We start from the raw sequence: 23,221 nt of genomic DNA on the forward strand, positions 1-23,221 counted from the left end.
TTCAATTGTTTACCATATTACTGAACAATATTGCAGGAAATATTTCCTTCCGGATTTCCCAGGTTTCGCTGTAAGAATACCAATTATAGTGTTACTAACAACTAACACAGACCGCAAAATAAAGTGTAGAAGGATGTGGCGTGCAAGACGACGGAATACGTTCTAGTCCGTCACACAAATGAGAGATCTAGCTGTAAACAGAATCGATGAAATCCTGTGAAATTTCTAATTAAAAACTGGTTGTATGACAGGACTTCTCTGAATACTTCCGTTTCTCGTATCATTCCCTTTTACATCACTTTCATTATTACCTATCATCATCACTGCATCACCACCATACATCGTCACCCGGAAATCCAAAATGCAGCATTTTTTTTTAATCAGTACACGTAGTGAAAGAAAAAGTATAATATTCCTCTTCTGTAAAAGGATTTTAATTCAATGTTTATGAATCACATCAACTATTAGGTCTGGTGAAAAATAAAATCAGAAGATATGAAACTAATAGGATACATGACAAGATCACCACAAGAAAGTATAATCGAACTAGTAATGCAAAAGCTACCTTTAGGAAGCGGATTACGTGGAAGACAGCAATTAGATACATATAAAGAGTTGAAATAATCTGTAATCATGGCAGAAACAATTATTGTTTGTTAACTGTACAATTTATCATAAAATTGTTCAGCAGCAAAAAGTCGTCAAGAAGACATGGATACAATAATAATACTTACTTACTTACTGGCTTTTAAGGAACCCGGAGGTTCATTGCCGCCCTCACATAAGCCCGCCATTGGTCCCTATCCTGAGCAAGATTAATCCATTCTCTATCATCATATCCCATCTCCCTCAAATCCATTTTAATATTATCTTCCCATCTACGTCTCGGCCTCCCCAAAGGTCTTTTTCCCTCCGGTCTTCCAACTAACACTCTATATGCATTTCTGGATTCGCCCATACGTGCTACATGCCCTGCCCATCTCAAACGTCTGGATTTAATGTTCCTAATTATGTCAGGTGAAGAATACAATGCGTGCAGTTCTGTGTTGTGTAACTTTCTCCATTCTCCTATAACTTCATCCCTCTTAGTCCCAAATATTTTTCTAAGCACCTTATTCTCAAACACCCTTAACCTATGTTCCTCTCTCAAAATGAGAGTCCAAGTTTCACAACCATACAGAAGAACCGGTAATATAACTGTTTTATAAATTCTAACTTTCAGTTTTTTTGATAGCAGACTGGATGATAGAAGCTTCTCAACCGAATAATAACAGGCATTTCCCATATTTATTCTGTGTTTATTTTCCTCCCAAGTATCATTTATATTTGTTACTGTTGCTCCAAGATATTTGAACTTCTCCACCTCTTCAAAAGATAAATTTACAATTTTTATATTTTCATTTCGTACAATATTCTCGTCACGAGACATAATCATATACTTTGTCTTTTCGGGATTTACTTCCAAACCTATCTCTTTACTTGCTTCCAGTAGAATTTGCCGTGTTTTCCCTAATCGTTTGTGGATTTTCTCCTAACATATTCATGTCATCCGCATAGACAAGCAACTGATGTAACCCGTTCAATTCCAAACCCTCTCTGTTATCCTGGACTTTTCTAATGGCATACTCTAGAGCGAATAGAGATAATTATTTCAATAAAAGACGGGAAGCAAATCGTACGCTTAGGAATAAAAAGAGAGATTATTTTAAGGAAAAACTAAATGAGGTAGAAACGACAATAATAATAATAATAATAATAATAATAATAATAATAATAATAATAATAATAATAATAGTAATAATAATAATATAAATAACAAGGCCATAAACACCATATTGTTTGCATACGATCAAGCTATATTTAGAATACAGAAGATGATCTGCAAATTACTGCATACAAATTAAATGAAATATCTAGTAAATATAATATGAGAATTTCAGAGAAAAAACAAAAGGGATGGTTTTCCAAGAGACAAATCACTTAAGATGTAAAATAGTGATCAGCACAAAAATAATAGAACAAGTAAATAATTTTAACTATTTGGAATTCAATATATCTTACTGCCAAAAGAGTGGTATTAATATAAAAATAAATAATATTTCATAATATGTGCGGAACAATAATAACTTTGAAAAATAAAACATTAAGAACTCAATTAAAATTTTACAAAACAACGACAGTACTCAAGTTAACGTACGCCTGTGAGAACTGGGCACTTAATAGATCAGATAGCAGAAAGATAGCAACAGCCGAAATGAAATTCTTATGTTCCGTAGCGAGTTACACACTTTTAGATAAAAAACGTAACGCGGAAATTAGAACACAATTAAAAATATACAATATAAACGGCAGAATAAATAAAATATAAAACAACTGGCTACAGAAAATATAGAAAAAATGCCACATAATAGACTCTCACGGATTTTACTTCAATATCAGCCTAAAGGTACAAGAAGAATAGGACGTCTGATTACAAGATGAAGGGATTCGATCTCTTGATGTGGAAACAGGCTAAAGACCTAATTCCATGAAGAAGAAGAAGAAGATAATAATAATAATAATAATAATAATAATAATAATAATAATAATAATAATAAATCAGTGGCGTAGCCAGCGGGTGGGCGAGGTGGACCCAGGCCCAGTCAAAAAATATGGGAATTTTTGCGCTTTTTTAATGACAAATACTCAACATTAAAACTAAACCATGGATCCAGAGCAATAGTTACACTCGATAGCATTAAGGTAAGAAGTAAAAAATGCGTTCATTTCTTCAAAAGCCAATTTAACTGTGTTTGAGTGGACCTAAAAATTGTCTGGCAGCGATGAAAAGAAGAAAGCCGTGGAGGCTACTGAATTGTTACATCAGCTAGAAAAATTTGACACCTTATTTTATTTGGTATGTTTAGACGATATTCTTGCTCTTGCAAATTCATTATTGGAAGCACCTCAGTCTCCAAAAATGGATATTAGTAAATGTTCGTCCTTCATTAAGGCAATGATAGAAAAGTTTTCAAAGCTCTGAAACGAAGAAAAATTCGACAACCATGCCAAGCACAAGGCTTTGTAATCCAGCAACTCTATCCATTAAGAGGGAGAAAAATTGGGATTTGTTGAAGGACCCATCATCAGCGATCGACAGGTTCGTTGCTAGGAAATCTCAGCAGCTCCAGTTCACCTTATGAAGCGTTTGTATAGATATGCCTTGCATGATTATTTATCATAATTTTGCATGTTATTAAATAAGACTTCCGAGAATGAGTTTCAAGAGAGTTGACGGCAGCGGCAGGGCAGAGCATAGTTGCGCCCCACGGTCGGGTAAGATGCAGCAGATAAAAAAGGGTCCCTGTTTTGTGGGCATAGTTGCGCCCCGTTTCCATCAGGTAGAGAAAGGGGCATGGCATAGTTGCGCCCCGATGAAATAGGTAGAGAAAAAGATATTACGGAAACTCGAGCCTCGTAATCAACCAAACTTATTGATTTCTTATCGATTTAATATTCATTATGATACCGTTAAAATGAAGTTGGCAGTACTTTATTAACTGTTTTTCTATTGTTTATGCATTGATTATCGATAGCCTACCGTTAAAATGAACGCCATGAAGTTGGCAGTACTTTATTAACTGTTTTTCTATTGTTTATGCATTGATTATCGATAGCCTACCGTTAAAATGAACACCATGAAGTTGGCAGTACTTTATTAACTATTATTCAAACGAGTGAGCCGTAGGAATATGGGGTCTTAGCTGTCTTGACATTTTATTAGTGATCTTCACAGCGTCTGTGGCGTATAGTGAGGTTAATTTAAACTGAATTATAAGTTTAGTGAAAAGGGTAAAGAGTTAATAATTCACAATGGTTCTAAGTTTCAATTTTCGAAACCCTGTACCGTAGGGTTAAGATATCGGTGTACAAACAAAAAATGCAGTTAATTTATAGTGTGTGATCGATAAAAAAGGGCTATTTTAAATAGAAAAATTGATCATATGCTAGGCCTACCTGATTTCAATGCAGCTACCACTACAATATTTTTAAGTAATTTATTTATTTTATGACAATCACTTTCGTGTGTAGTATGCCATCGGGGCGCAACTATGCCATGTTCATTCTGCTACCTGATTTCTTCGGGGCGCAACTATGCCAAGCCTATTCCTCCCAATTGACAGCGGGGCGCAACTATGCCATACCGCAGCGGCATTATCAGGCCCTGCATATCTGGCCCATCCAAAATAATTAGTCTGGCTACGCCACTGTAATAAATTAATACGACGACAAATTATTTGGTGGGCTCAGACCCCATGGGCCCATATAAAGTTGGCACCATTGCGTATAAGTGTAATTTTTCAGGAGCCAGGGCGAAAATATGCGTCGCCTAGATGTCATTCAGACTTTTGCTCTCATTTCGTAGAACCAAAAATGAATGTATTTAGACACCTGCGACAATAAAGTCACGTGGTGTTGAGGTCATGGAACTACCGCGAAGACAATACTGCTAGTGCGCTCTGATTTCATAGAAACAAAACTGAATGTATTTAAACACCTTCGATAATGAAGTCTCGTGGAGTGGAGTGGAGTGGAAATTTTCATTTCAACAAGTTTTCACAATCAATCGAAGAACCAGTACATGATCGCTCTGCTTACAGGTTTAACCGCTGACATGCCGAAAGAAAAAAGTACCTAGCAGAATAGTACATTATGCAACGAGCCTATAATGGTAGTAATTAAGACGCGAATATGTTTATGAAACGAGCGCAAGCAAGTTTCATAATTTTCATACGAACGTCTTAATTACCATTATAGGCAAGTTTCATACGACTTTTTATGCTCGACCATATTTCTAACTTGAAATTATTCATAAGTATTCATGTTATTCTTATCTGACTGGGGAACGGACCTGACCTTGTGCAATATCTCGTAAATTGTGAGATGTGCGCAGACGCGAAAGTATTGATTTTTTCCGAGGAACAAATGTCATTGACCTTGATATATTCTATAGAGTAAAATGAACATTAATCTTGATATAACCTTGAAATTGATTTAGACATTGAAAAACGAGATGACAAATTGAATTTATTTGAATATTATTTACAATTAACGCTAATTATTATAGTAACAGAACATAACCTTCTGCGACAGTATTGGATTTCCAGCCTCCGTGACGTTTCGCTAGTTGTCTTTCGATTGCATATCCGAGAATAATCGATACTTGCGCTTTCATATTGCTACAATGGTGTTTTCTGATTGGTGGAACACCTGAACTTTAATGAATAGGTGTACTTTAATGACGTCCATTAAAGGGCTGTTACCAGGTGTATAATTACTACATTTCGGCATGGTCGAGCATAAAAGATTATTTAATAAAGAAATGGGATTCTGAAGATCAATGTTTGAAAAATCGTCTTCTGTGCAATATGGTTTCGTAATACTTATTTCTTTAAACTATTTTCATTTGTATCGTATTATTAAACCTTTAAATTTATTTTTTACGGCATATATTTCAATTTTAGCGCATATTTCAACCGTTTTTACTGCATAATTGCATGCATATTTTCAGCTTGTTAGTGCATAAAATTCCGTGGTCTCATTATGACTATGGTGATTATGATTATGACGGACACTGTAATGCGTAATTTATAAACAAAATATTATGGTAAGCGGCTGATATTGCTACAAAGTTATCAAACTTTGTATCAAAAGAGGTTGAAATGACCCGAATGTGATCATGTGCCAATTATAATTTTATCTCTTGATTATGTAGGCTACAGCGAACGCCAGCATGACTTACATCTCAATTAACGCACGATAAGTAAGAGCAGTACAAGGTCGTCTCTCAGATGCAACTTTGTCAGAGATATTCTTAATCCGACAGCGAATTTTTAGGACATGCATAACAACATTACACCAAACCAATTATGTATTCTTGTTCGGAGATTTAAAACTATTTTCTCACAATTGAAAAATGTGTCTAACAAACTTCTATTTACTTTTTAAAGCTTTATAATTGTTGTATCATAGCATTGCGGAATAACTAAATCCCATTCTTCACACATCCCTTAGCCGCGTAGTTCATCTTGTTCACTCTATTTGTTTATAATGATATTAATTTTAACTCCATTACATTGTTATTACTCGACCAAGGCCAGTGGAGTCCTGCAGCCCGGAGCAGTGGCGCTACTGCTCCTGCGTTCGTAATACCGCATCGCGATAGTTCACATTACGCCCGCGGCTCCACTCGCCTTGGTCGAGTAATACATTCGACGATTGCACAAAATGCGTTCATAGGGTAAGTGAACTTCTTAGTGAATGCTTACGGAAAATTAGGAAAATAATATGCGGTTGGAAGAGGAAAAGCGCAGGTGGGCGTGGTTTATTACAAGGGAAGGGTTTCGGCTCGAACAGGAATTTTGTATCCAAAATTTGTATACAGGCCCATCTTTACATCTCTGTAAAGCTCCCAAAAGCATTCGTTTGTGTAATGTGTGGTTTGTCTGTTAGAGCACTGTACATGTTGAGGGGTGGGGAGAGCACTACACAAGTTAAGGGGATGGGACACCTTACCCGTAAGCCTAGCCTAGCCTAGAAGCTAGTGCGAGTGGTAAAATGTCTAAAGCCCATTTAAGAACATTTTTCTCCAACGTTCTGTCTGAAAATATTGCAGCTAATCAAAAGTATATACTGTTATGTGAGTCATTGAATGCGCACAAGAACGCAACATTAATAAATGAATCATTCCAAGGCTAGGACATAGAATGTATGATCATACCACCTAAAAAAACTAAATATATCCAGCCTCTGAATATCTATTTCCTTAGACAATACAAAATATATGATCGGAGGATAACAGATTGCATAAGGACTCTTGCTGAGAATCCAGAACTGAACTTGGGAAATCGAGTGTTTATAATGAAAATGCACTCTGTTATTCATATCCAGTTGTCTGCTCCAGTGTACTGCCCTATGCTTCAGTATTCCTGGCAGTCAGCTGGTTACGTGAATCCTGAACAAGTCTCGGACTTCAAAAATGTAATTCAGGTAGCATTTGATTTTTCAGCACTGGAGTGTGGTTCAGAAGATTGTTCAGGTGTTGCTTCTGCGTGTTGTGCTTATTGCTGTGCTCCATGCTGTTTCATGCATTTTATAGAGAATTCTCATGTACATTTTTAAAGAAGTGTATTGACCAAAACCAACCAAACGGAAAGTTACACAAATGAATGTTTTTACGGACTTCATCACCATTGTGAGGTAAGCCTCTGTACAAATTTTTAACCAAAAATTCATGTTCGAGCCGAAACCCTTCCCTTGTTAGTACAGACTATTAATGAGAATTGTTCTTTAAGTAGGCCTAAGTGAAAATTAAATAAAATAATAAATAAAATAAATCAATTTAAGAAGCTGAAATAAATTAACATATCAATAATCGACTTCTTGCGCATGAGCGTAACTGATTCTACGTTTTCAAACTGAGAAGTGTAAAGTTGGTCCGTTACAGGTAACAATAACAGTGAACTTGAGGCAAGAAATGAACCAAGGATGGAGTAGGAATTTTAGTTAAAATTGTATCCGGGTGCAGATTTGTTGAGTAGCATTTTGTAGAATGGATTTAAATATTTATGTAGTAAATTACCATATGATTGTAATGAATACGAAATTCGGACTGAGGTAGTGAAATAAAATGATATTAATGAAACAGATAGTAATAACCTTATAATACAGTATATGAGGTGCTCAGCGTTACTAAAGGTACGGTCACACGTCGCTACTTTTGGAGCGATGCAGTACAAAAAACTGCGCAACTCTCGTACTGCGACGTGTGAACAACGGTGCAACCCGAAAAGTAGCGGATGCCGAACCTGCTGCTCGCTACTTTTTCATGCTGCGCGCAGCTTAAAAGTAGCGACGTGTGAACAGGGTTCTCAGGGTTGCAGCCGCAGCATTTTTGATAACGGTTTTGTTGAAACTTTTGCTGCGGTTGCGACCAGTGTTGCCACCCATATGTGCCAATGATACTTTTATTGTTTGGATGTATTTTAATGTTAGATGTGATGAAAATAAATCATTTGTAACAGTTATTAAATGCACAACACAGTCTGAGCATATTTGCTAACTATATAATTCATTTGTTTAATTTTCTGCAGCGTAGTTTCAAACAGGAGGGTTGCCAACATTGATTACGTGAATATGCTGTTGGTTTTCATTTAAGTATATAGGGGTTTTTAAAAGCTTTATAGTAAAAATAATGCCAATTTCTGAATACTAGTTAGGACAGAAAAGCAAATAATAGATAAGTAAGCTTTCGCATGAGTTTATTAATAATGCGAACATTTACCTTTGTAATAAATTACGTAAAATTGTATATTATTTTGTTTTATTGAGGAATTACTTGTCAATAAGTTTATTACGTAAAATATATTTAACTTTATTTCAATCGGTAATTATGTATGGAATTATAGGATGGGGTAGCTCATTTAAATCCAATTTTAATCCACTTTATTTATTACAGAAGAAAATAATTAAAATATGTATTCATAAACGTATTGATTTTCCATCTCAAAATTTGTTTCTAGACTTTAATATACTTAGCGTAAGACAAATTTATTATATTGTATTAATAAAATTCATACATGAACATCGAAATAATTTTGAATTGTATTCTCATGGTTATGAAACAAAAGGTATGAATTCTTTAAGATTGTTTGAACCAAAATGCAACACTGTTACAGTATTTAATCATAGCAGTAATTTAGGCCCAAGAATATATAACAAATTTATATTTAAATAACCTAATCTTGTCAATTCGAATAGTTCTAGTATTGAATTTAAAAAGTTATGTATGGATTTTATAAAAATTGAAAAATTGTAAATTTAAATTTATATACTATAATTGCAAATTGTATTGTATAATTATTAATTATAATTGTATTGTATAATTATTAATTTCAATTCAGGAATTCGCCCCTGAGCACGAGTTCTACTCTTTCAGGGGCGAGCTAAAGTTTCTCTGTATATTTTATATTTTATGTTACGATTATTAGCAAAATAATAAATAAATAAATAAAATAAATAAATAACCACAAAATGTATATTGAGAAGTCAACACGGAGATGGAAACCTGCAGCATGACTGCAGCTGAAAAAGTAGCGCCTTGTGTGTGAACAGACACGCAACCTCCAGTTGCAACTTTTGCTGTACTCGGGTTGCGCAGCACGAAAAGTAGCGTGCAGCGCGCTACTTTTGGCTTACGTGTGAACACGACACGCAACTTTTGCAGCTGCAGTACAAAAGTTGCGCAGCAAAAGTAGCGACGTGTGACCGTACCTTAAGGGCCAAACCCACAAAATTTGAATATTGAGTCTATTGTTGTAAAGAGGTCTTCATACTGTTCTCTTCCAAGTGTAAATAGGCCTAATAATAACTCCCAGTTTTCTCATGACATTTCAGCACAATTTTCGTTTGAGTATTGCATTTTGCGCCAGTTACAAAGAACAAAAGTGGAAATGTAATTTTGTAGGTGAGGCCATTTCTGCTCTGAGTGTCTCATAATATATATTATTATATAAAGAACATTGTCATAAAACCTGGTATCAGGGATAAGGACAATAAATACGATTGAAATATACAAGTAATTTTGTACTGCACATTTTAGGGATGTCGTACATGACTCACTATTAACTATAATAAATTGTGCCACTGTTGTTTCTACCACTATTGACCCTCATTATCACTTTCACTTCCTAAACAATCTGTTGCTTCTTTGCCACTATCTGTTTCTGTTTCACTATCTCAGTCCGAATTTTGTATTCGTCAGAAGCATGTGGTAACTTATTATGAAAGTATTCAAATTCATTCCACAGAATTCTACTCGACAAATCTGCACCCTGATACAATTTTAACTAAAATTCCTACATCATCCTTCATCCTTGGTTTGTTTCTTACCTTGCGTTCAGTGTTATTGCAACCTGTGACAGACCAATTTCTTCACTTTTCTCAGTTTCGAAACGTAGTGTCAGTTAAGGCTGGTTCACAATAAACCGGGAACGGAAACGATAACAAGAACGAGAACGGAAATATTGTCAAAATAAATGTATTTAAATGTGAGCATTCACAATTAACTAGTGTGAATGCACACATTTAATTACATTTATTTTAACAATATTTCCGTTCTCGTTTTCGTTGTAGTTTCCGTTCCCGGTTTATTGTGAACCAGCCTTTACGCTCAAGTGCGAGAAGGCGATTGTACCTGTATTAATTTACTTTAGCTTATTAAATTTATTTATTTTGACTCTCAATGTATTTAATGTTCATTTACTTGTGGAAAAATTAGTAGGTACATTAAACATCTTGTTAGTAGTTTATACTAAGAAGCCACGCCCATCTTTGCTTTCCTTCTCCCATTCGCACGTTAATTTATTCATTTGCTGTATGCATTCGCTAAGAAGTTATGAAAGCTGTTGTGCAATCGTCAAATATAACGATATATAGTAAATGTATTTAGAGATAGCCTACTTTGGAAATATCAACAGCACAACGTAATTCTAATGCAGTATTTTAAATACAATAATAAATACTGTTATAGTCTGAAAATTATTTATTTTTTTTTTCAGAAAAAGAAGAGATATACATACCTACTGGGAAAGATGACAGATGAAATGAAACGTTCTGTAGGCCTAATCGACGACATGTCTCCATGATATCAAACATTTCGATTGATTATGTTATTCTCCGCATCCTTCTTCGAAGTTCAATAGAACTGACTTGCCCTTGGGAACCAACATATATACAGCCAGAATTATCCAAAAACCCATTCAATGGGTGAGAAAAAAATAGTTAAAATTGAACTTCCTGAATTTTAGTAAACCAATCTCAATTTAAAATTACGAGCAATGTACAATATTCGGATGACGTAAACGAGAGATTTAAAATATAATAATAATAATAATAATAATAATAATAATAATAATAATAACTATCATCATCATGGACGAGCCAAGTTCGATAGTACCGATTTATAGTAATTAGAAGCAATCTGCTTTTTCCTTCTTATGCCTCCTACATGTCTGTGTGTAAAGATTCCACATTCCGAATTTTATCGGAATGTTACAACAGTAATAAAAAGTCTACCTATAAATTATGGAATAACTTTAAACAATGAATATATTTAATAAAGTTCCAAGTATAAAATAAGCCCCAAAGCAAAATAAAACTTACACTCTATTAGGGTTTTAAGTTATGTCTATAAATTGAAAGATTAGTTATTTATAATATCCCACGTTTATTTAATATTGTGCTTCAACACCAAAATAATTTTCGGTCTTAAATAAGTGATATACAATTATACAGGAATATTCACAACATTGTACTAAATGTATAGCAGTCAATGTATGTACGTACAATGGCAATAATGAGATTTCATCCTTACTTAAAAGTTCTGTTTTTATATTATCTGTATAGCATTTAATACAATTTCTGTGGGCAGACTTCAAATACAAACTTAAAATTAATTATAAATAATATAAATAAATATAAATAAGTTTAACTCTTGCATTGCATGAAATACAATCTGATTATTATCGATTACTAAGCATTAGCTGTTGCTTCTATAAATCTCCAACGTTTGATTTTATGTCCACAGTTGCCAGGTAGCAACTGTTGCTTCCAATGAATCATCGATATATTATTTTCCTAGTTTCTAGGTACTGGATGTTGCTTCCAAAGAGTCATTGGTATATTATTTTTCTAATTGCTGGGCACCGGATTTTGTTTCAAAAGAATCATCTACTTGCTGGGTACCGAATCTTGCTTCAAAATAATCATCGCTATATTATTTTTCTAGTTGCTAGACACCAAATGTTGCTTCCAAAGAACAGTTTTTATTTTATATTATATTTATAGTTGCCAGACAGCAGTTTTTGGTTCCAAGTGTTTCCAAACAATTGTCAGTATTCTGTATTCTATTTATAGTTGTAAGGCAGCAGCTATTGCTTACAAAGAATTTGCCACTGTTCCGTGCTTTGTCGTTTCAAAGCATTCGTTGTTACATTAAAAATCTCCTCCTTTATTTTTTGTTAATAGACGGCAGTTACTGCTTCCAAAAATCGTTATTTTGCTCAAATTTTCTATGCCTAGATGCTAAGCAACAAGCGTTGTCTCCTTATATGGCTTTATTTCCCCCCCATAAATTCGCCACAGGTCATGTGGCATTCTTTCAGGGAATTGAATCTGTTTCCATTGCCATTACAGCCTCCGTAAATAAATTCGACGCAGGAACCAGCTTCAGGAGAGAAGCCCAAGTTCGAGAAACTGCCCCTGCAGGTACCGCTATCAAGAGGAGACGTGCAAATCTCTTTCGCGGCTGTAAGAGAACAGAATCATTTGAGAAATGTAGAATGGGTAGAGGGAAAAATTGATGGCAGGTAAGCGCAAAGAAAGAAACTAAAATGATTATTATGAAATTATATATAAGTATGGTTTTAGTTTGAATAGTTTGACTCCGTGTATAGTGATATAGTTCATGTATTTAGCTAGTATAATTTTTGTGTTCAGTTGTACGGTTTTGTGTGTTTTAGTTTGGATAGTGTGACTCCATGTGTAGTTGGTATAGTTCATGTATTTAGTTAGTATAATTTTTGTGTTCAGTTGTATGGTTTTGTGTGTTTTAGTTTAGATAGTTTGACTCCGTGTGTAGTTGGTATAGTTCATGTATTTAGTTAGTATAATTTTTGTGTTCAGTTGTATGGTTTTGTGTGTTTTAGTTTAGATAGTTTGACTCCGTGTGTAGTTGGTATAGTTCATGTATTTAGTTAGTATAATTTTTGTGTTCAATTGTATGGTTTTGTGTGTTTTAGTTTGAATAGTTTGACTCCGTGTATAGTGGTATAGTTCATGTATTTAGCTAGTATAATTTTTGTGTTCAATTGTATCGTTTTTGTGCGTTTAGTTTAGATAGTTTGTGTGTTTAGGCTGTACAATTTATGTGTGCAATTGGTATAGGTTTTTGTGTATTTAGTTTGTGTGTGAGTTAAGACTATGTATGTGTTCAGTTTGTGTAATTTTTTTCTTTTTTTTTTTCTTTTTATCGTGTGTTTAGTGTGGACAGTTGTGTTCAGATTATAATTTATGTGTTTAGTTTGCATATTTTTTGTGGATGTTTAGTTTGCATAATTTATGTGTTTAGTCTGTATTGTTTTTCGTGTTTAGTTGGTATAATTTGTTTATGTGTCTAGTTTGTAAGTGTATAGTGTAAGCTCTCTTGGACTGGCTCCCCAAGTGTAGTAGACCTTCAGCTCACTCTACACTCTCCTGTAGGAGGCCGTTGCCCTTATGGGATTTCAGGCTTTTCGTATTTCGTATATAAGTATGCTAACAGAAGCTGAGAAACAATATAAACAACATGGGACTAGTCGTTAAGAAAAATGTGAGAGGAGAAAGATTGAAATAAAGGTGGGAAAGTTAATAAAGAGACAAGTTTAGGTCAGGGTAACAATAAAGAGATACAAATAGTGCAGAGAAACAATATTATTCTGGAAGAGTAAATAAAAGAGAAAGGATGTAAAAATATGGAAAGAAACTGAAGCGTAAGTAATAGCAAAACGACAGAGGAAAGTTCTCAAATTAGAAAAAAATAGAATAGAAATAGAGAACAAAAAGAGAAAAAGAGAAAGGGAAAAGCAAAGAAAAGTACGGAAATACAGTAGAATGAAACAAAAGGGAACGGAAAAGTAAACAATCGGATAATGTAACAAATCAAGCTCTGCAACATAAACAAAGAAAAGTAAAATATGGGGAGGGAGAATCTGAAAATCAACTTCGAGAATCATAAAAGTGAAAAAGAAAACATGAAATTAAGTAAAGAAAGAATAAACTGAGGAAAGGAAGGAAGAAAAGTAAAAATATGATAGAAAATGAAGGACGGAATAATAAAAAGAAAACGGAGGAAAGAACAAGAAAACTATAGAAAAATTAAGAAAATTAAAAGAAAACGAAAGAAATTGAAAGAAACAGCAACACGAAAATAATTTAAAGAATAAAAAGAAAAAAAAAAGAAAAATTAAAAAGTAAGACAAAAGAAAAATGAAATGCAAGAAATTGTAAATAAATAAGTACCAATGCATCAGAAATGAAAAAAAATAAGCGAAAATGGAAGAAAGAAAATTAAAAACATAAAGAGGAAAGACAGAATAGAAAGAAAGGTGAAGAGAAGAAAAAAATGAGCGAAAAATGAAAGGATAAAAGAAACAAAGAAAACTGAAATAAATAGCTAAACAGATAATCAATCAATAAATCAAATAATGAAGGAAAAAGAAAATATAAATTAAATATAAAAAGGAGAGAAGAGAGTAATTATTATAGATGTTGAGGAAATGTAAAAAAAAGTATAAAATGAAAACGAAAACTGAAGAGAAAGAGAAAAATCAAATGTACTAACTCTGACAGGTATTGTAGCAACTCTTCTCGGAGGTAAACGTGTTCCCTTGAGCCCCTGAGTATCCACTGGGGACTGGGAAGCACCTTTTTGCCGGCTGGTCGTAGTACCACTTTCCAAACCAGTCATCAGACGTCTGATCCTCGCTGGCCAGCGGAAGCAGCGTGCACATGAAACCTGCGAACAACCAGAGTAACCATTGACTTCACCGAACAAGCAGGCCAAATCAAGAGTCAACGATATGATACAGCATTAACGGAATAAGAATGCTGGGGTAAACTTCCTATGAAACGATATCGAACATCCGAGCGGCGCAGGGTATAAGTACGTCAGTAAAACTAGTTATTCAAATGATGTTAAACTAGTATCTCAGTAAAGTGAGTTATCAAAACAATACTTAGCATCCGAGCAGAGCAGGGTCATAAATAAGTTATTGAAACAATAACTTATCTAACATCCGAGAAGTGCAGCGCTCTGCCGACGACAAAACACTGCAGGATCAACCTGACTGGTAGATACCTGCTATTTTGGGAATACATTGACTCTTTCCTTACATGCAGTAATACCGCTCTAAAATCACGTTCAATAAGTATCAACAAAAGTGCTGTATCAAAATCCAAGTTGCAAGAGGAGATATTTCTGTAAAAGATAACTCAATGCTTTAGGACAAAACAAGAAGCTTGAGGTGGAGAAGTCCTACCATGTTGAGCTGTTGTCAGGTAGATAGAAGCCTTTCGTGGAGAAAGAGAGAACTGTGAACTCAAATATTCCGTTGATAGATCCGTCGTTGCAAGTGACTATGTCCAGGCTGTAAGAGCTTGTTGAAGAAAGACGCTGGGCATTTGTGGAACTCTCCAAGGAAGTTGGTACTGGAGAATTGTCTGTTCAATTTTAGTAATGAAGCTCAAAATGAGGAAAGTTTGTGCCAATGGATTCCGCACAGTCTAACTGCACTATAGATGTGGCAGCGCATGGAGACAGCAAGAGTGCATCTGTCTTTCTGTGTCGCATTATCACAGTGGGTGAGACAATTTTATCAACTTAAGGTAAAAAGACAATGAAGCGAATGGCAACACAGAAAATCATCGCACCCACGAAGATGCAAACAATGTAGAATCTTTTGAAAGTAATGATTGTATATTACGATTACGAAAATCATTTTCGATCAGCATTGCTTCGTAAACGACCACAGGTCATTGAGGAAAACTTATTGTGTTACAGGATAACGCTCATTGTATGTATATATGTATGTAAAAAAATTGTTATGTTTTATTTAACGACGCTCGCAACTACAGAGGTTATATCAGCGTCGCCGGATGTGCCGGAATTTTGTCCCGCAGGAGTTCTTTTACATGCCAGTAAATCTATTGACATGAGCCTGTCACATTTAAGCACACTTAAATGCCATCAACCTGGCCCGGGATCAAACCCGCAACCTTGGACACAGAAGGCCAGCGCTATACCAACTCGCCAACCAGGTCGACTGTATGTATGTATGTATGTATGTATGTATGTATGTATGTATGTATGTATGTATGTATGTATGTATATATGTATGTATGTATGTATGTATGTATGTATGTATGTATGTATGTATGTATGTATGCATGCATTAGTAAGCGATTAATAGCATATAGGAATTGAAACGCATATCAGCAAAACATCTTAAATCACCAAACAAAGAATGAAACATAGCTCTCTACTGTCTCCAGCATTATTTAATATTTATACTGACCACACTACAAGAAAATCGCAGAAGTAAATCAGTTAAACTTGAATGCAACACTTTTTCTGTACGTTCAGTTATCTTTAGTTGCTCAAAAGATAAATCACCAGGTAGCTGCCTGTTACTTTTAAAGGTAACGAAAGATTATAACCTCAAAATATCAGATAAATAATAAACATATTCATCTTTACAGGAAAAATCATTCCAGGAGCAACAAGTAAAACAAATAAGTATCAAACTTTAACTATTTTGGTTTAATATAATACCTTACTACCAAACAGAGGACAAACTGTTTTCAAAGAATATGAGGCACTGTAAGAAGAACTGAAAGAAAAAGGCGATGACGAACGCCATACTTAAATTTTATAAAGTGATAGCAGTATCTCTGTTAGCGTATGAATGTGAAAACTGGACTTTGAAAAGAAGAGAAAATAGAATCATCTGAGGTGAGATATTGAGCCTCCTTACAACTTTTATCCATATTGATCGAAAGAAGAACAGTTGTACAAGAAAGAAATTGGATATTTTTATCTAAAAAATTCGTGGGGGAACAATGGTGAATCTTAATTAATATATTAAACAAAATATATTAAACAAAATTAGTATGAACACATACGAAGGATACCAGAAACACAATTCCCGAAATTGTTTGCAATAGGTAAAGCAACTGGATGAAGCAAGATAACGACTGATGGCATTAATTTTAGATATTTTCTCATTTCTCAATATGCCATAAAGTCTATTTCCTATTGTAGTTGACAGTGGTGAAAATATTTCCGTATTTAACAGATACAGTGTTCAAATTAATAGGCCAATAAGTAAATATAGACTTACTGTCGAAATCTTCAGCTTGCGAACCGAAAATGCTCAGCCCCAAGATAAGGAAGATATGTTGGTACTGCATTGTTGCTAGTTGTTGACTGAAAACACATTGTCATTATTACATACAGATAAATGTGCAAAATAAATAATAAAATGTGCAAATTACAATATTATTATGTATAAATAATATAATATAATATAATATAATATAATATAATATAATATAATATAATATAATAATTGCTGTGAATTTCGGTGACGTTCGGAGCGCCTAATTAGACTAATCCATTCTCCTCAACTCCACGCTGGAGACCCTCGGATCTTTTAAGTGGTGTGCGGAAAGTAACGTGAAGCTACCACATTTATCTTTCCAAGAAAAACTGCAAACATGGCATGATGAATCTTTCCACGGTAAAAGATTCCGGACGTTTGGCAGAGCACAATGAATTAATGACAGAATTAATAGGTAAAGAAACTTTAATCTTGATACTCAACTCGGGTAGTTACGTAACAGAAAAAGGAAAAAAGATACAAAGAAAAAACGCGAATCAAGTATAGAAACGAAAGAAAAAGAAATAGGATGAAAGGGACAGTATCCTATAGGCTACATAAAATAAATGGAAGAAATGTAAGTCCAGTTGCTGAAAAAAAAAATTAAATATTTCTAGTATATTCAACACAGTGCATAATAGTGTACGCCTGAAAACAGGTTTCACTTAAAAACAGCACCGTTCGGATATTGACATGGGCAATTAACATGCTGGAGCGAGGTTATGTTTCAGTGCATCAGCTTTCGCTATAGGCCTAAAATCTCGCGATTTACACACTATATTGCATTACATTACATCCTAGATGTAATTTATTAGCCTATCTTGCACAAAGTGCTGAAAATGCCTGTCATTCCATTCAACGCACATTATTTTAACATACGTATATTGAAAATACTTCTAAACACACGCTGGTTTTGTATTTATGGATAGAATTGAACCCTAGCCACATGGTGCGTTTCATCCATTTGTGAATGACTGTTTTATACTTGATTTGCCTTGAATCAAACTGCACTTTCTCCAAATTATGGACATTGAAGTATGTTTTTGTGCGGAATTTTCATCGAGTGTGATAAACTGCTCGTTTGGAGTCAAACTAGAAATTATCTGCCCTAACTTTAGTGGTAAAATCACCGTGTGTATTCTAACTGCAATAGTTTTTCGTCTTTTCTGACAAATCAGATTTTTGGATAAGTGCAGTTCGATTCTAGGTGACTCACTTGTAAGGCTTTACTTTGAATAATTTCGCCTCTTTCCAGGCTGGTGTCTAGGTAGGATACACCTGTCTGTTGAGCTAACTTTATTAAAGATTTCGGAGAGACTGTTCTAGCCTATTCCAACGAGATTTTCTTCACTTAGGACGCGATTTATGCGCCTCTTTTTCTTTTTTTGTTTAAAAATGAGCCGGTTTCTCCCACTATTTTTTAAACTAAATTCTGGGTTGTGAAATCAGATGATGTTGAATGTAAGGTATATTTCCGTATAAATATTGCACGACTCTTTTGTAAGATTTCTTCATAGCATATATTATGTAGGCCTATTATAAATGTTGATTCGCTGTTCTAATGTTCGCTGCATTGGCAATGAACTGAACTATGCTGAATGGAAGTCAGCCGTACGTAAAGATTATTTTTTTGTTCCTACAGAATTCATCTGTTATGGTAACAATTAATATTAGAGGAGAAAAATTTGCTCGTGACCGGGGATCGAACCCGGGTCCTTGGTGCTACGCACCAAGCGCTCTCACCATTAAGCTACGCCGAAGTTCAATCCACGGCACCGGATCGAACCCTTCTCCAGTGTTTTCCCAGTGTGACAAAGAAACCCCAGGCTCCATTTCCTTTCATAAGGAAGCCTTTATAAGGATTTTATAGGCTCACAGATTCAGTGACCTCGACTGGATTTGAATTCGCGAAATGCGGAAGTAATAGGGAACTATATACAGGGAGTAAGTGCCATTATTTTAACTGATGATTATTCATGTCATATGGAAGAAAAAATGTTCTCACAATTTTTTTTAATTGCAATATTTAATTATTAAAGTTTACAATATTAGACGTTTTGCAACATTGCTGGATGGGGAGAAGGGAGTTTACAAGCATACAGTACAGCTCAAGCGGGGTCGAGGGGGTTTAGAAGTACACAGTACAGCTCAAGCGGGTACAGACATACCGGTATAAAACAAATGCTCTGTTCTAATGCAGGAGCGAACCATGACAGTACTGTTGTTTACATAAAACGAGCAGCAAATACTAACTTTCAATCTCATTAATAGAACATTATGGGAAATTTACATTTTATTTATTGTACGTCTAAAAACTAACAATATTGGTTTTCTGCAAAACAGCACATTAACTTTTTTTTTTCTAATGCAACATTTTAATCTCTCCGCTTCCATGGAACAATATAATTTTCAAACAAATTTCTGGTTTTGTGATTTTCGAAACGGAGTAAGAGACTTCTAGTTTCTAATAATCGTTGAGAAACTGCTACAAGAGTTCGCCGATTAGGTGGGCTAACCTTCTTTGAGGAAAACGTTGACGGTACATCCTTCTTGTCTCACTTGAATTACGACTTTCTCCATAAATTAATAACATAGATATTACTAAACTGTGAATGGCATTGTAAGGTGTTTATCGAATACCCTGTACTGAACTGTCATCCGCTCGGTAGTAGAGCTATGGACAGGGAGCTTGAACTCAGCTGACTCGTACTTACGCCTGTGCAGAGTACTGCCTGCTGAACGTTGCCACGTCTCTCACGCCAGAATATTAACAAATTTAAGCATGCGTTTTTATTTAATTTCACGAAAACGTAATAGAAATCACAAATATTTATTTAAACCAATATTAACTCTTTGCTAGATATACCTACCGATGTAATTGTTTTCGTAATTTTACTAACGATATAAGCAGTACAACGCAAATAAAATAAGAAAAAAAATATATATTTTTTTCTGGGAAAACTATCAAGTTTTGATCCTATATTGTATAGACATTTTTTGATTCTGTAGACCGTCCCCGATGACTGTGAAAAGGACGGCGCTTATACCCCTTACAGCCTGAATAATCATAAACCTTTAACTAAGAAATTAAGTACCATAATAATATTTGTTATACTTACCTTTAAAATGTGCCTTCCCCTGCAAACTTGTGTCAGGTTGTGCAAATTTCACTTAGCGCCGGTGGTATTTAAGTTACTCTTCGAAGCAGGTCTCGCCAGTTAGCTGTCAGTGATTGTTTTCTAATATCACTGATACAGTGGTTCATGTCGCTGATAATTTGTAATTTGTTAAGACTGTCGTATCACTGGCGAAAGTTGTTCTTATTAACACTTCGCACCGCAATAATCCTGACGCGATAATGCAACGTTTTCCCTACTTACACTTTTTCTGTCCCGATAGCAGCGCAAATACATTTATTAGCATGCAAGCATTCAATACACTTTCACTTGAGATTCTTAGAAACCCAAGAGGTTCCGGGTTCGATAAGAGAGTTCGTTAAACACTACACAGCTGTAGAGTAACCACGATTTTGAAGTTGGTACTGTAATTAAAGGGTTCAGAACCATAATGGGCCAAGCGCCATTTACTAAAACCGTAGAAGACAGGGTTTAAAATGAAGTTATTACCATAATTCAACGGAAACATATAGCAAGTAATATAAAGTATACACATTAAAACTAAATGATACGTCAATCTTCATTAAACTATGGTATTCACTTAACTTTAACCCTTGCTTTCTCCGTTTTTAATAAATGGCGCTTGGCCCACTATGGCTCTGAACCCTTCAATTAACATGTAAATGAGATAATGTGCTCTGCAGCGACGGTATCGTTTTAACTATAAATCCAACAAATCGTGGCTGTTTCTCTAAAGGCAGAAGACGATTCATCTATAATCATGTGCGTCGTAGATTTGCGACTTGTATAAAGTACTTATCTCCGAAAGCTTCAGGTAAAACTTATCGTTACATTCTCGTCCACGTCAAAATTTAGAAATCATTCAATGGGCCCACATTAGGAGGCAAATGGGCGCGGCACTGTGCATTGTGTTGCAATTCATACTGCCATTGAGACTGGGTGCCTCTCGTGACGTGTTTGTTCAGCGTAGTGTTTAGAGCTGGCCTACGCGTGCTGATCACATGCAAAGCAATCAGTGAATAAAAACACAAAACTAAAGACTAAACATTTCAAAGACTTCAATCCTTGGCAGATGATTAATTTTAATTATAGGAACGAGTGAATTAATGAACGGATAGAATGTATCTAATATTCGAATGACTTGATTAAATAACTGCCTGTTAAACAATCCGGCTGGCTAGTTGGCTGTAGGCTAGCTGAATGGTTGACCAACTAACTCTATTCTCCTGCTAACTGATGGACTCATCGGCCGACTTTCCTGCTGACTGACCCGACTCATCGGTCAACTCTGATAAAATCATTGGCTGATTTTCCTCCTGATTGACCCGACTCATCGGCCGACTCTCCGACCGACTGATAAAATCACCAGACACTCCGGCTGACTGACCCATTCATCGGCCAACTCTTCTGCTAACCCGACTCATCGGCCGACTCTCCGACCGACTGATAAAATCGACCCGATTCACCGGCCGACTCTCCTGCTCACTGATCCGACTCATCGCCCGACTCTCCGTCCGACTGATAAAATCGACCCGATTCACCGGCCGACTCTCCTGCTCACTGATCCGACTCATCGCCCGACTGATAAAATCGACCCGATTCACCGGCCGACTCTCCTGCTCACTGATCCGACTCATCGCCCGACTCTCCGTCCGACTGATAAAATCGACCCGATTCACCGGCCGACTCTCCTGCTCACTGATCCGACTCATCGCCCGACTCTCCGTCCGACTGATAAAATCGACCCGATTCACCGGCCGACTCTCCGGCTCACTGACCCACTCATCACCCGACTCTCCGTCCGACTGATAAAATCGACCCAATTCACCGGCCGACTCTCCTGCTCACTGATCCAACTCATCGCCCGACTCTCCGTCCGACTGATAAAATCGACCCGATTCACCGGCCGACTCTCCTGCTCACTGATCCGACTCATCGCCCGACTCTCCGTCCGACTGATAAAATCGACCCGATTCACCGGCCGACTCTCCTGCTCACTGACCCACTCATCACCCGACTCTCCGTCCGACTGATAAAATCGACCCGATTCACCGGCCGACTCTCCTGCTCACTGACCCGACTCATCGGCCGACTCTCCGTCCGACTGATAAAATCGATCCGATTCACCGGCCGACTCTCTTGCTCACTGACCCACTCATCACCCGACCCTCCGTCCGACTGATAAAATCGACCCGATTCACCGGCCGATTCTCTTGCTCACTGACCCATTCATCACCCGACTCTCCGTCCGACTGATAAAATCGACCCGATTCATCGGCCGACTCTCCTGCTCACTGATCCGACTCATCGTCCGACTCTCCGTCCGACTGATAAAATCGACCCGATTCACCGGCCGACTCTCTTGCTCACTGACCCTACTCATCGCCCGATTTTCCATCTGACTGATAAAATCACAGGCTGGCTGGCCCGACTCACCAACCGACTCTCCGGTTGACTGACCCAACTCATCGGTCGACTCTACGGATGACTGACCAGACTCACCAACCGACTCTGAGGCTGGCTGATCCGACTCATCGGCTGATTCTCCGGCTGACTGCCCCGACTGGCTGGCTCATTCTCTGAATGACCGACCCCATTACTGTATCCATTCACTCGCCAATTCACTTACTGTAACCATTCACTCACTAGCCGATTCAAATACTGTAACAATTCACTGACCGATTCACTTATTCATTCACGAATTCATTCACTCAATCACTTATTAATTCACTAACGGTATTCACTTATTCATTCACTCACTGATATTCACTTAGTTATTCACTTACTTATTCATCGAATGGCTGGCTGACAGACTAAACGAATAGATGAATAAATTAGTGTCTGAAAAAAATAAATGGTAGCAGCAGCGATTACGGCACTTATTTTTGATGCTGCGAGATGGCTACGATTGTGGATTTGAATACCTACGGCATGGATGTTTATGTGTTCATGGCTCATAAAATTCAGTAAATGAATTCTCAATTTCTAATAGAAAAAATGTTTATTCTCATAAATGATTACTTTAAATCAATGTTTCTCAAGGTAATTAAGACAAAGTATGGAAAATTT

At 36.1% G+C, this 23,221-nt stretch overlaps 1 protein-coding gene across 1 annotated transcript; it reads right to left on the bottom strand.

Moving 5' to 3' along the window:
* Positions 1-11,246: 11,246 nt before the first annotated feature.
* On the bottom strand, positions 11,247-20,344 carry LOC138702118 (inter-alpha-trypsin inhibitor-like). The gene is made up of 4 exons (XM_069829713.1): positions 20,135-20,344; positions 16,977-17,062; positions 14,420-14,593; positions 11,247-12,346 (listed from the first exon to the last, which is right to left on the bottom strand). Exons 2-4 carry the CDS (start codon positions 17,044-17,046, stop codon positions 12,156-12,158), a joined length of 435 nt encoding a protein of 144 aa, XP_069685814.1. The 5' UTR covers positions 17,047-17,062; positions 20,135-20,344; the 3' UTR covers positions 11,247-12,155.
* Between the last annotated feature and the right edge of the window lie 2,877 nt (positions 20,345-23,221).

This window comes from Periplaneta americana, chromosome 1 (assembly GCF_040183065.1).
Source record: "Periplaneta americana isolate PAMFEO1 chromosome 1, P.americana_PAMFEO1_priV1, whole genome shotgun sequence".
NCBI classification, from domain to species: Eukaryota; Metazoa; Arthropoda; class Insecta; order Blattodea; family Blattidae; genus Periplaneta; species Periplaneta americana.

Coding starts and splice junctions, on each gene's coding strand:
- LOC138702118 (XM_069829713.1), bottom strand. CDS start 17,046: ATGCAGTACCAACATATCTTCCTTATCTTGGGGCTGAGCATTTTCGGT. Junction 14,594..16,976: donor GCAAGCTGAAGATTTCGACA/GTAAGTCTATAT, acceptor GGTTGTTCGCAG/GTTTCATGTGCACGCTGCTT. Junction 12,347..14,419: donor TTGCTACAATACCTGTCAGA/GTTAGTACATTT, acceptor GTTCTCTTACAG/CCGCGAAAGAGATTTGCACG.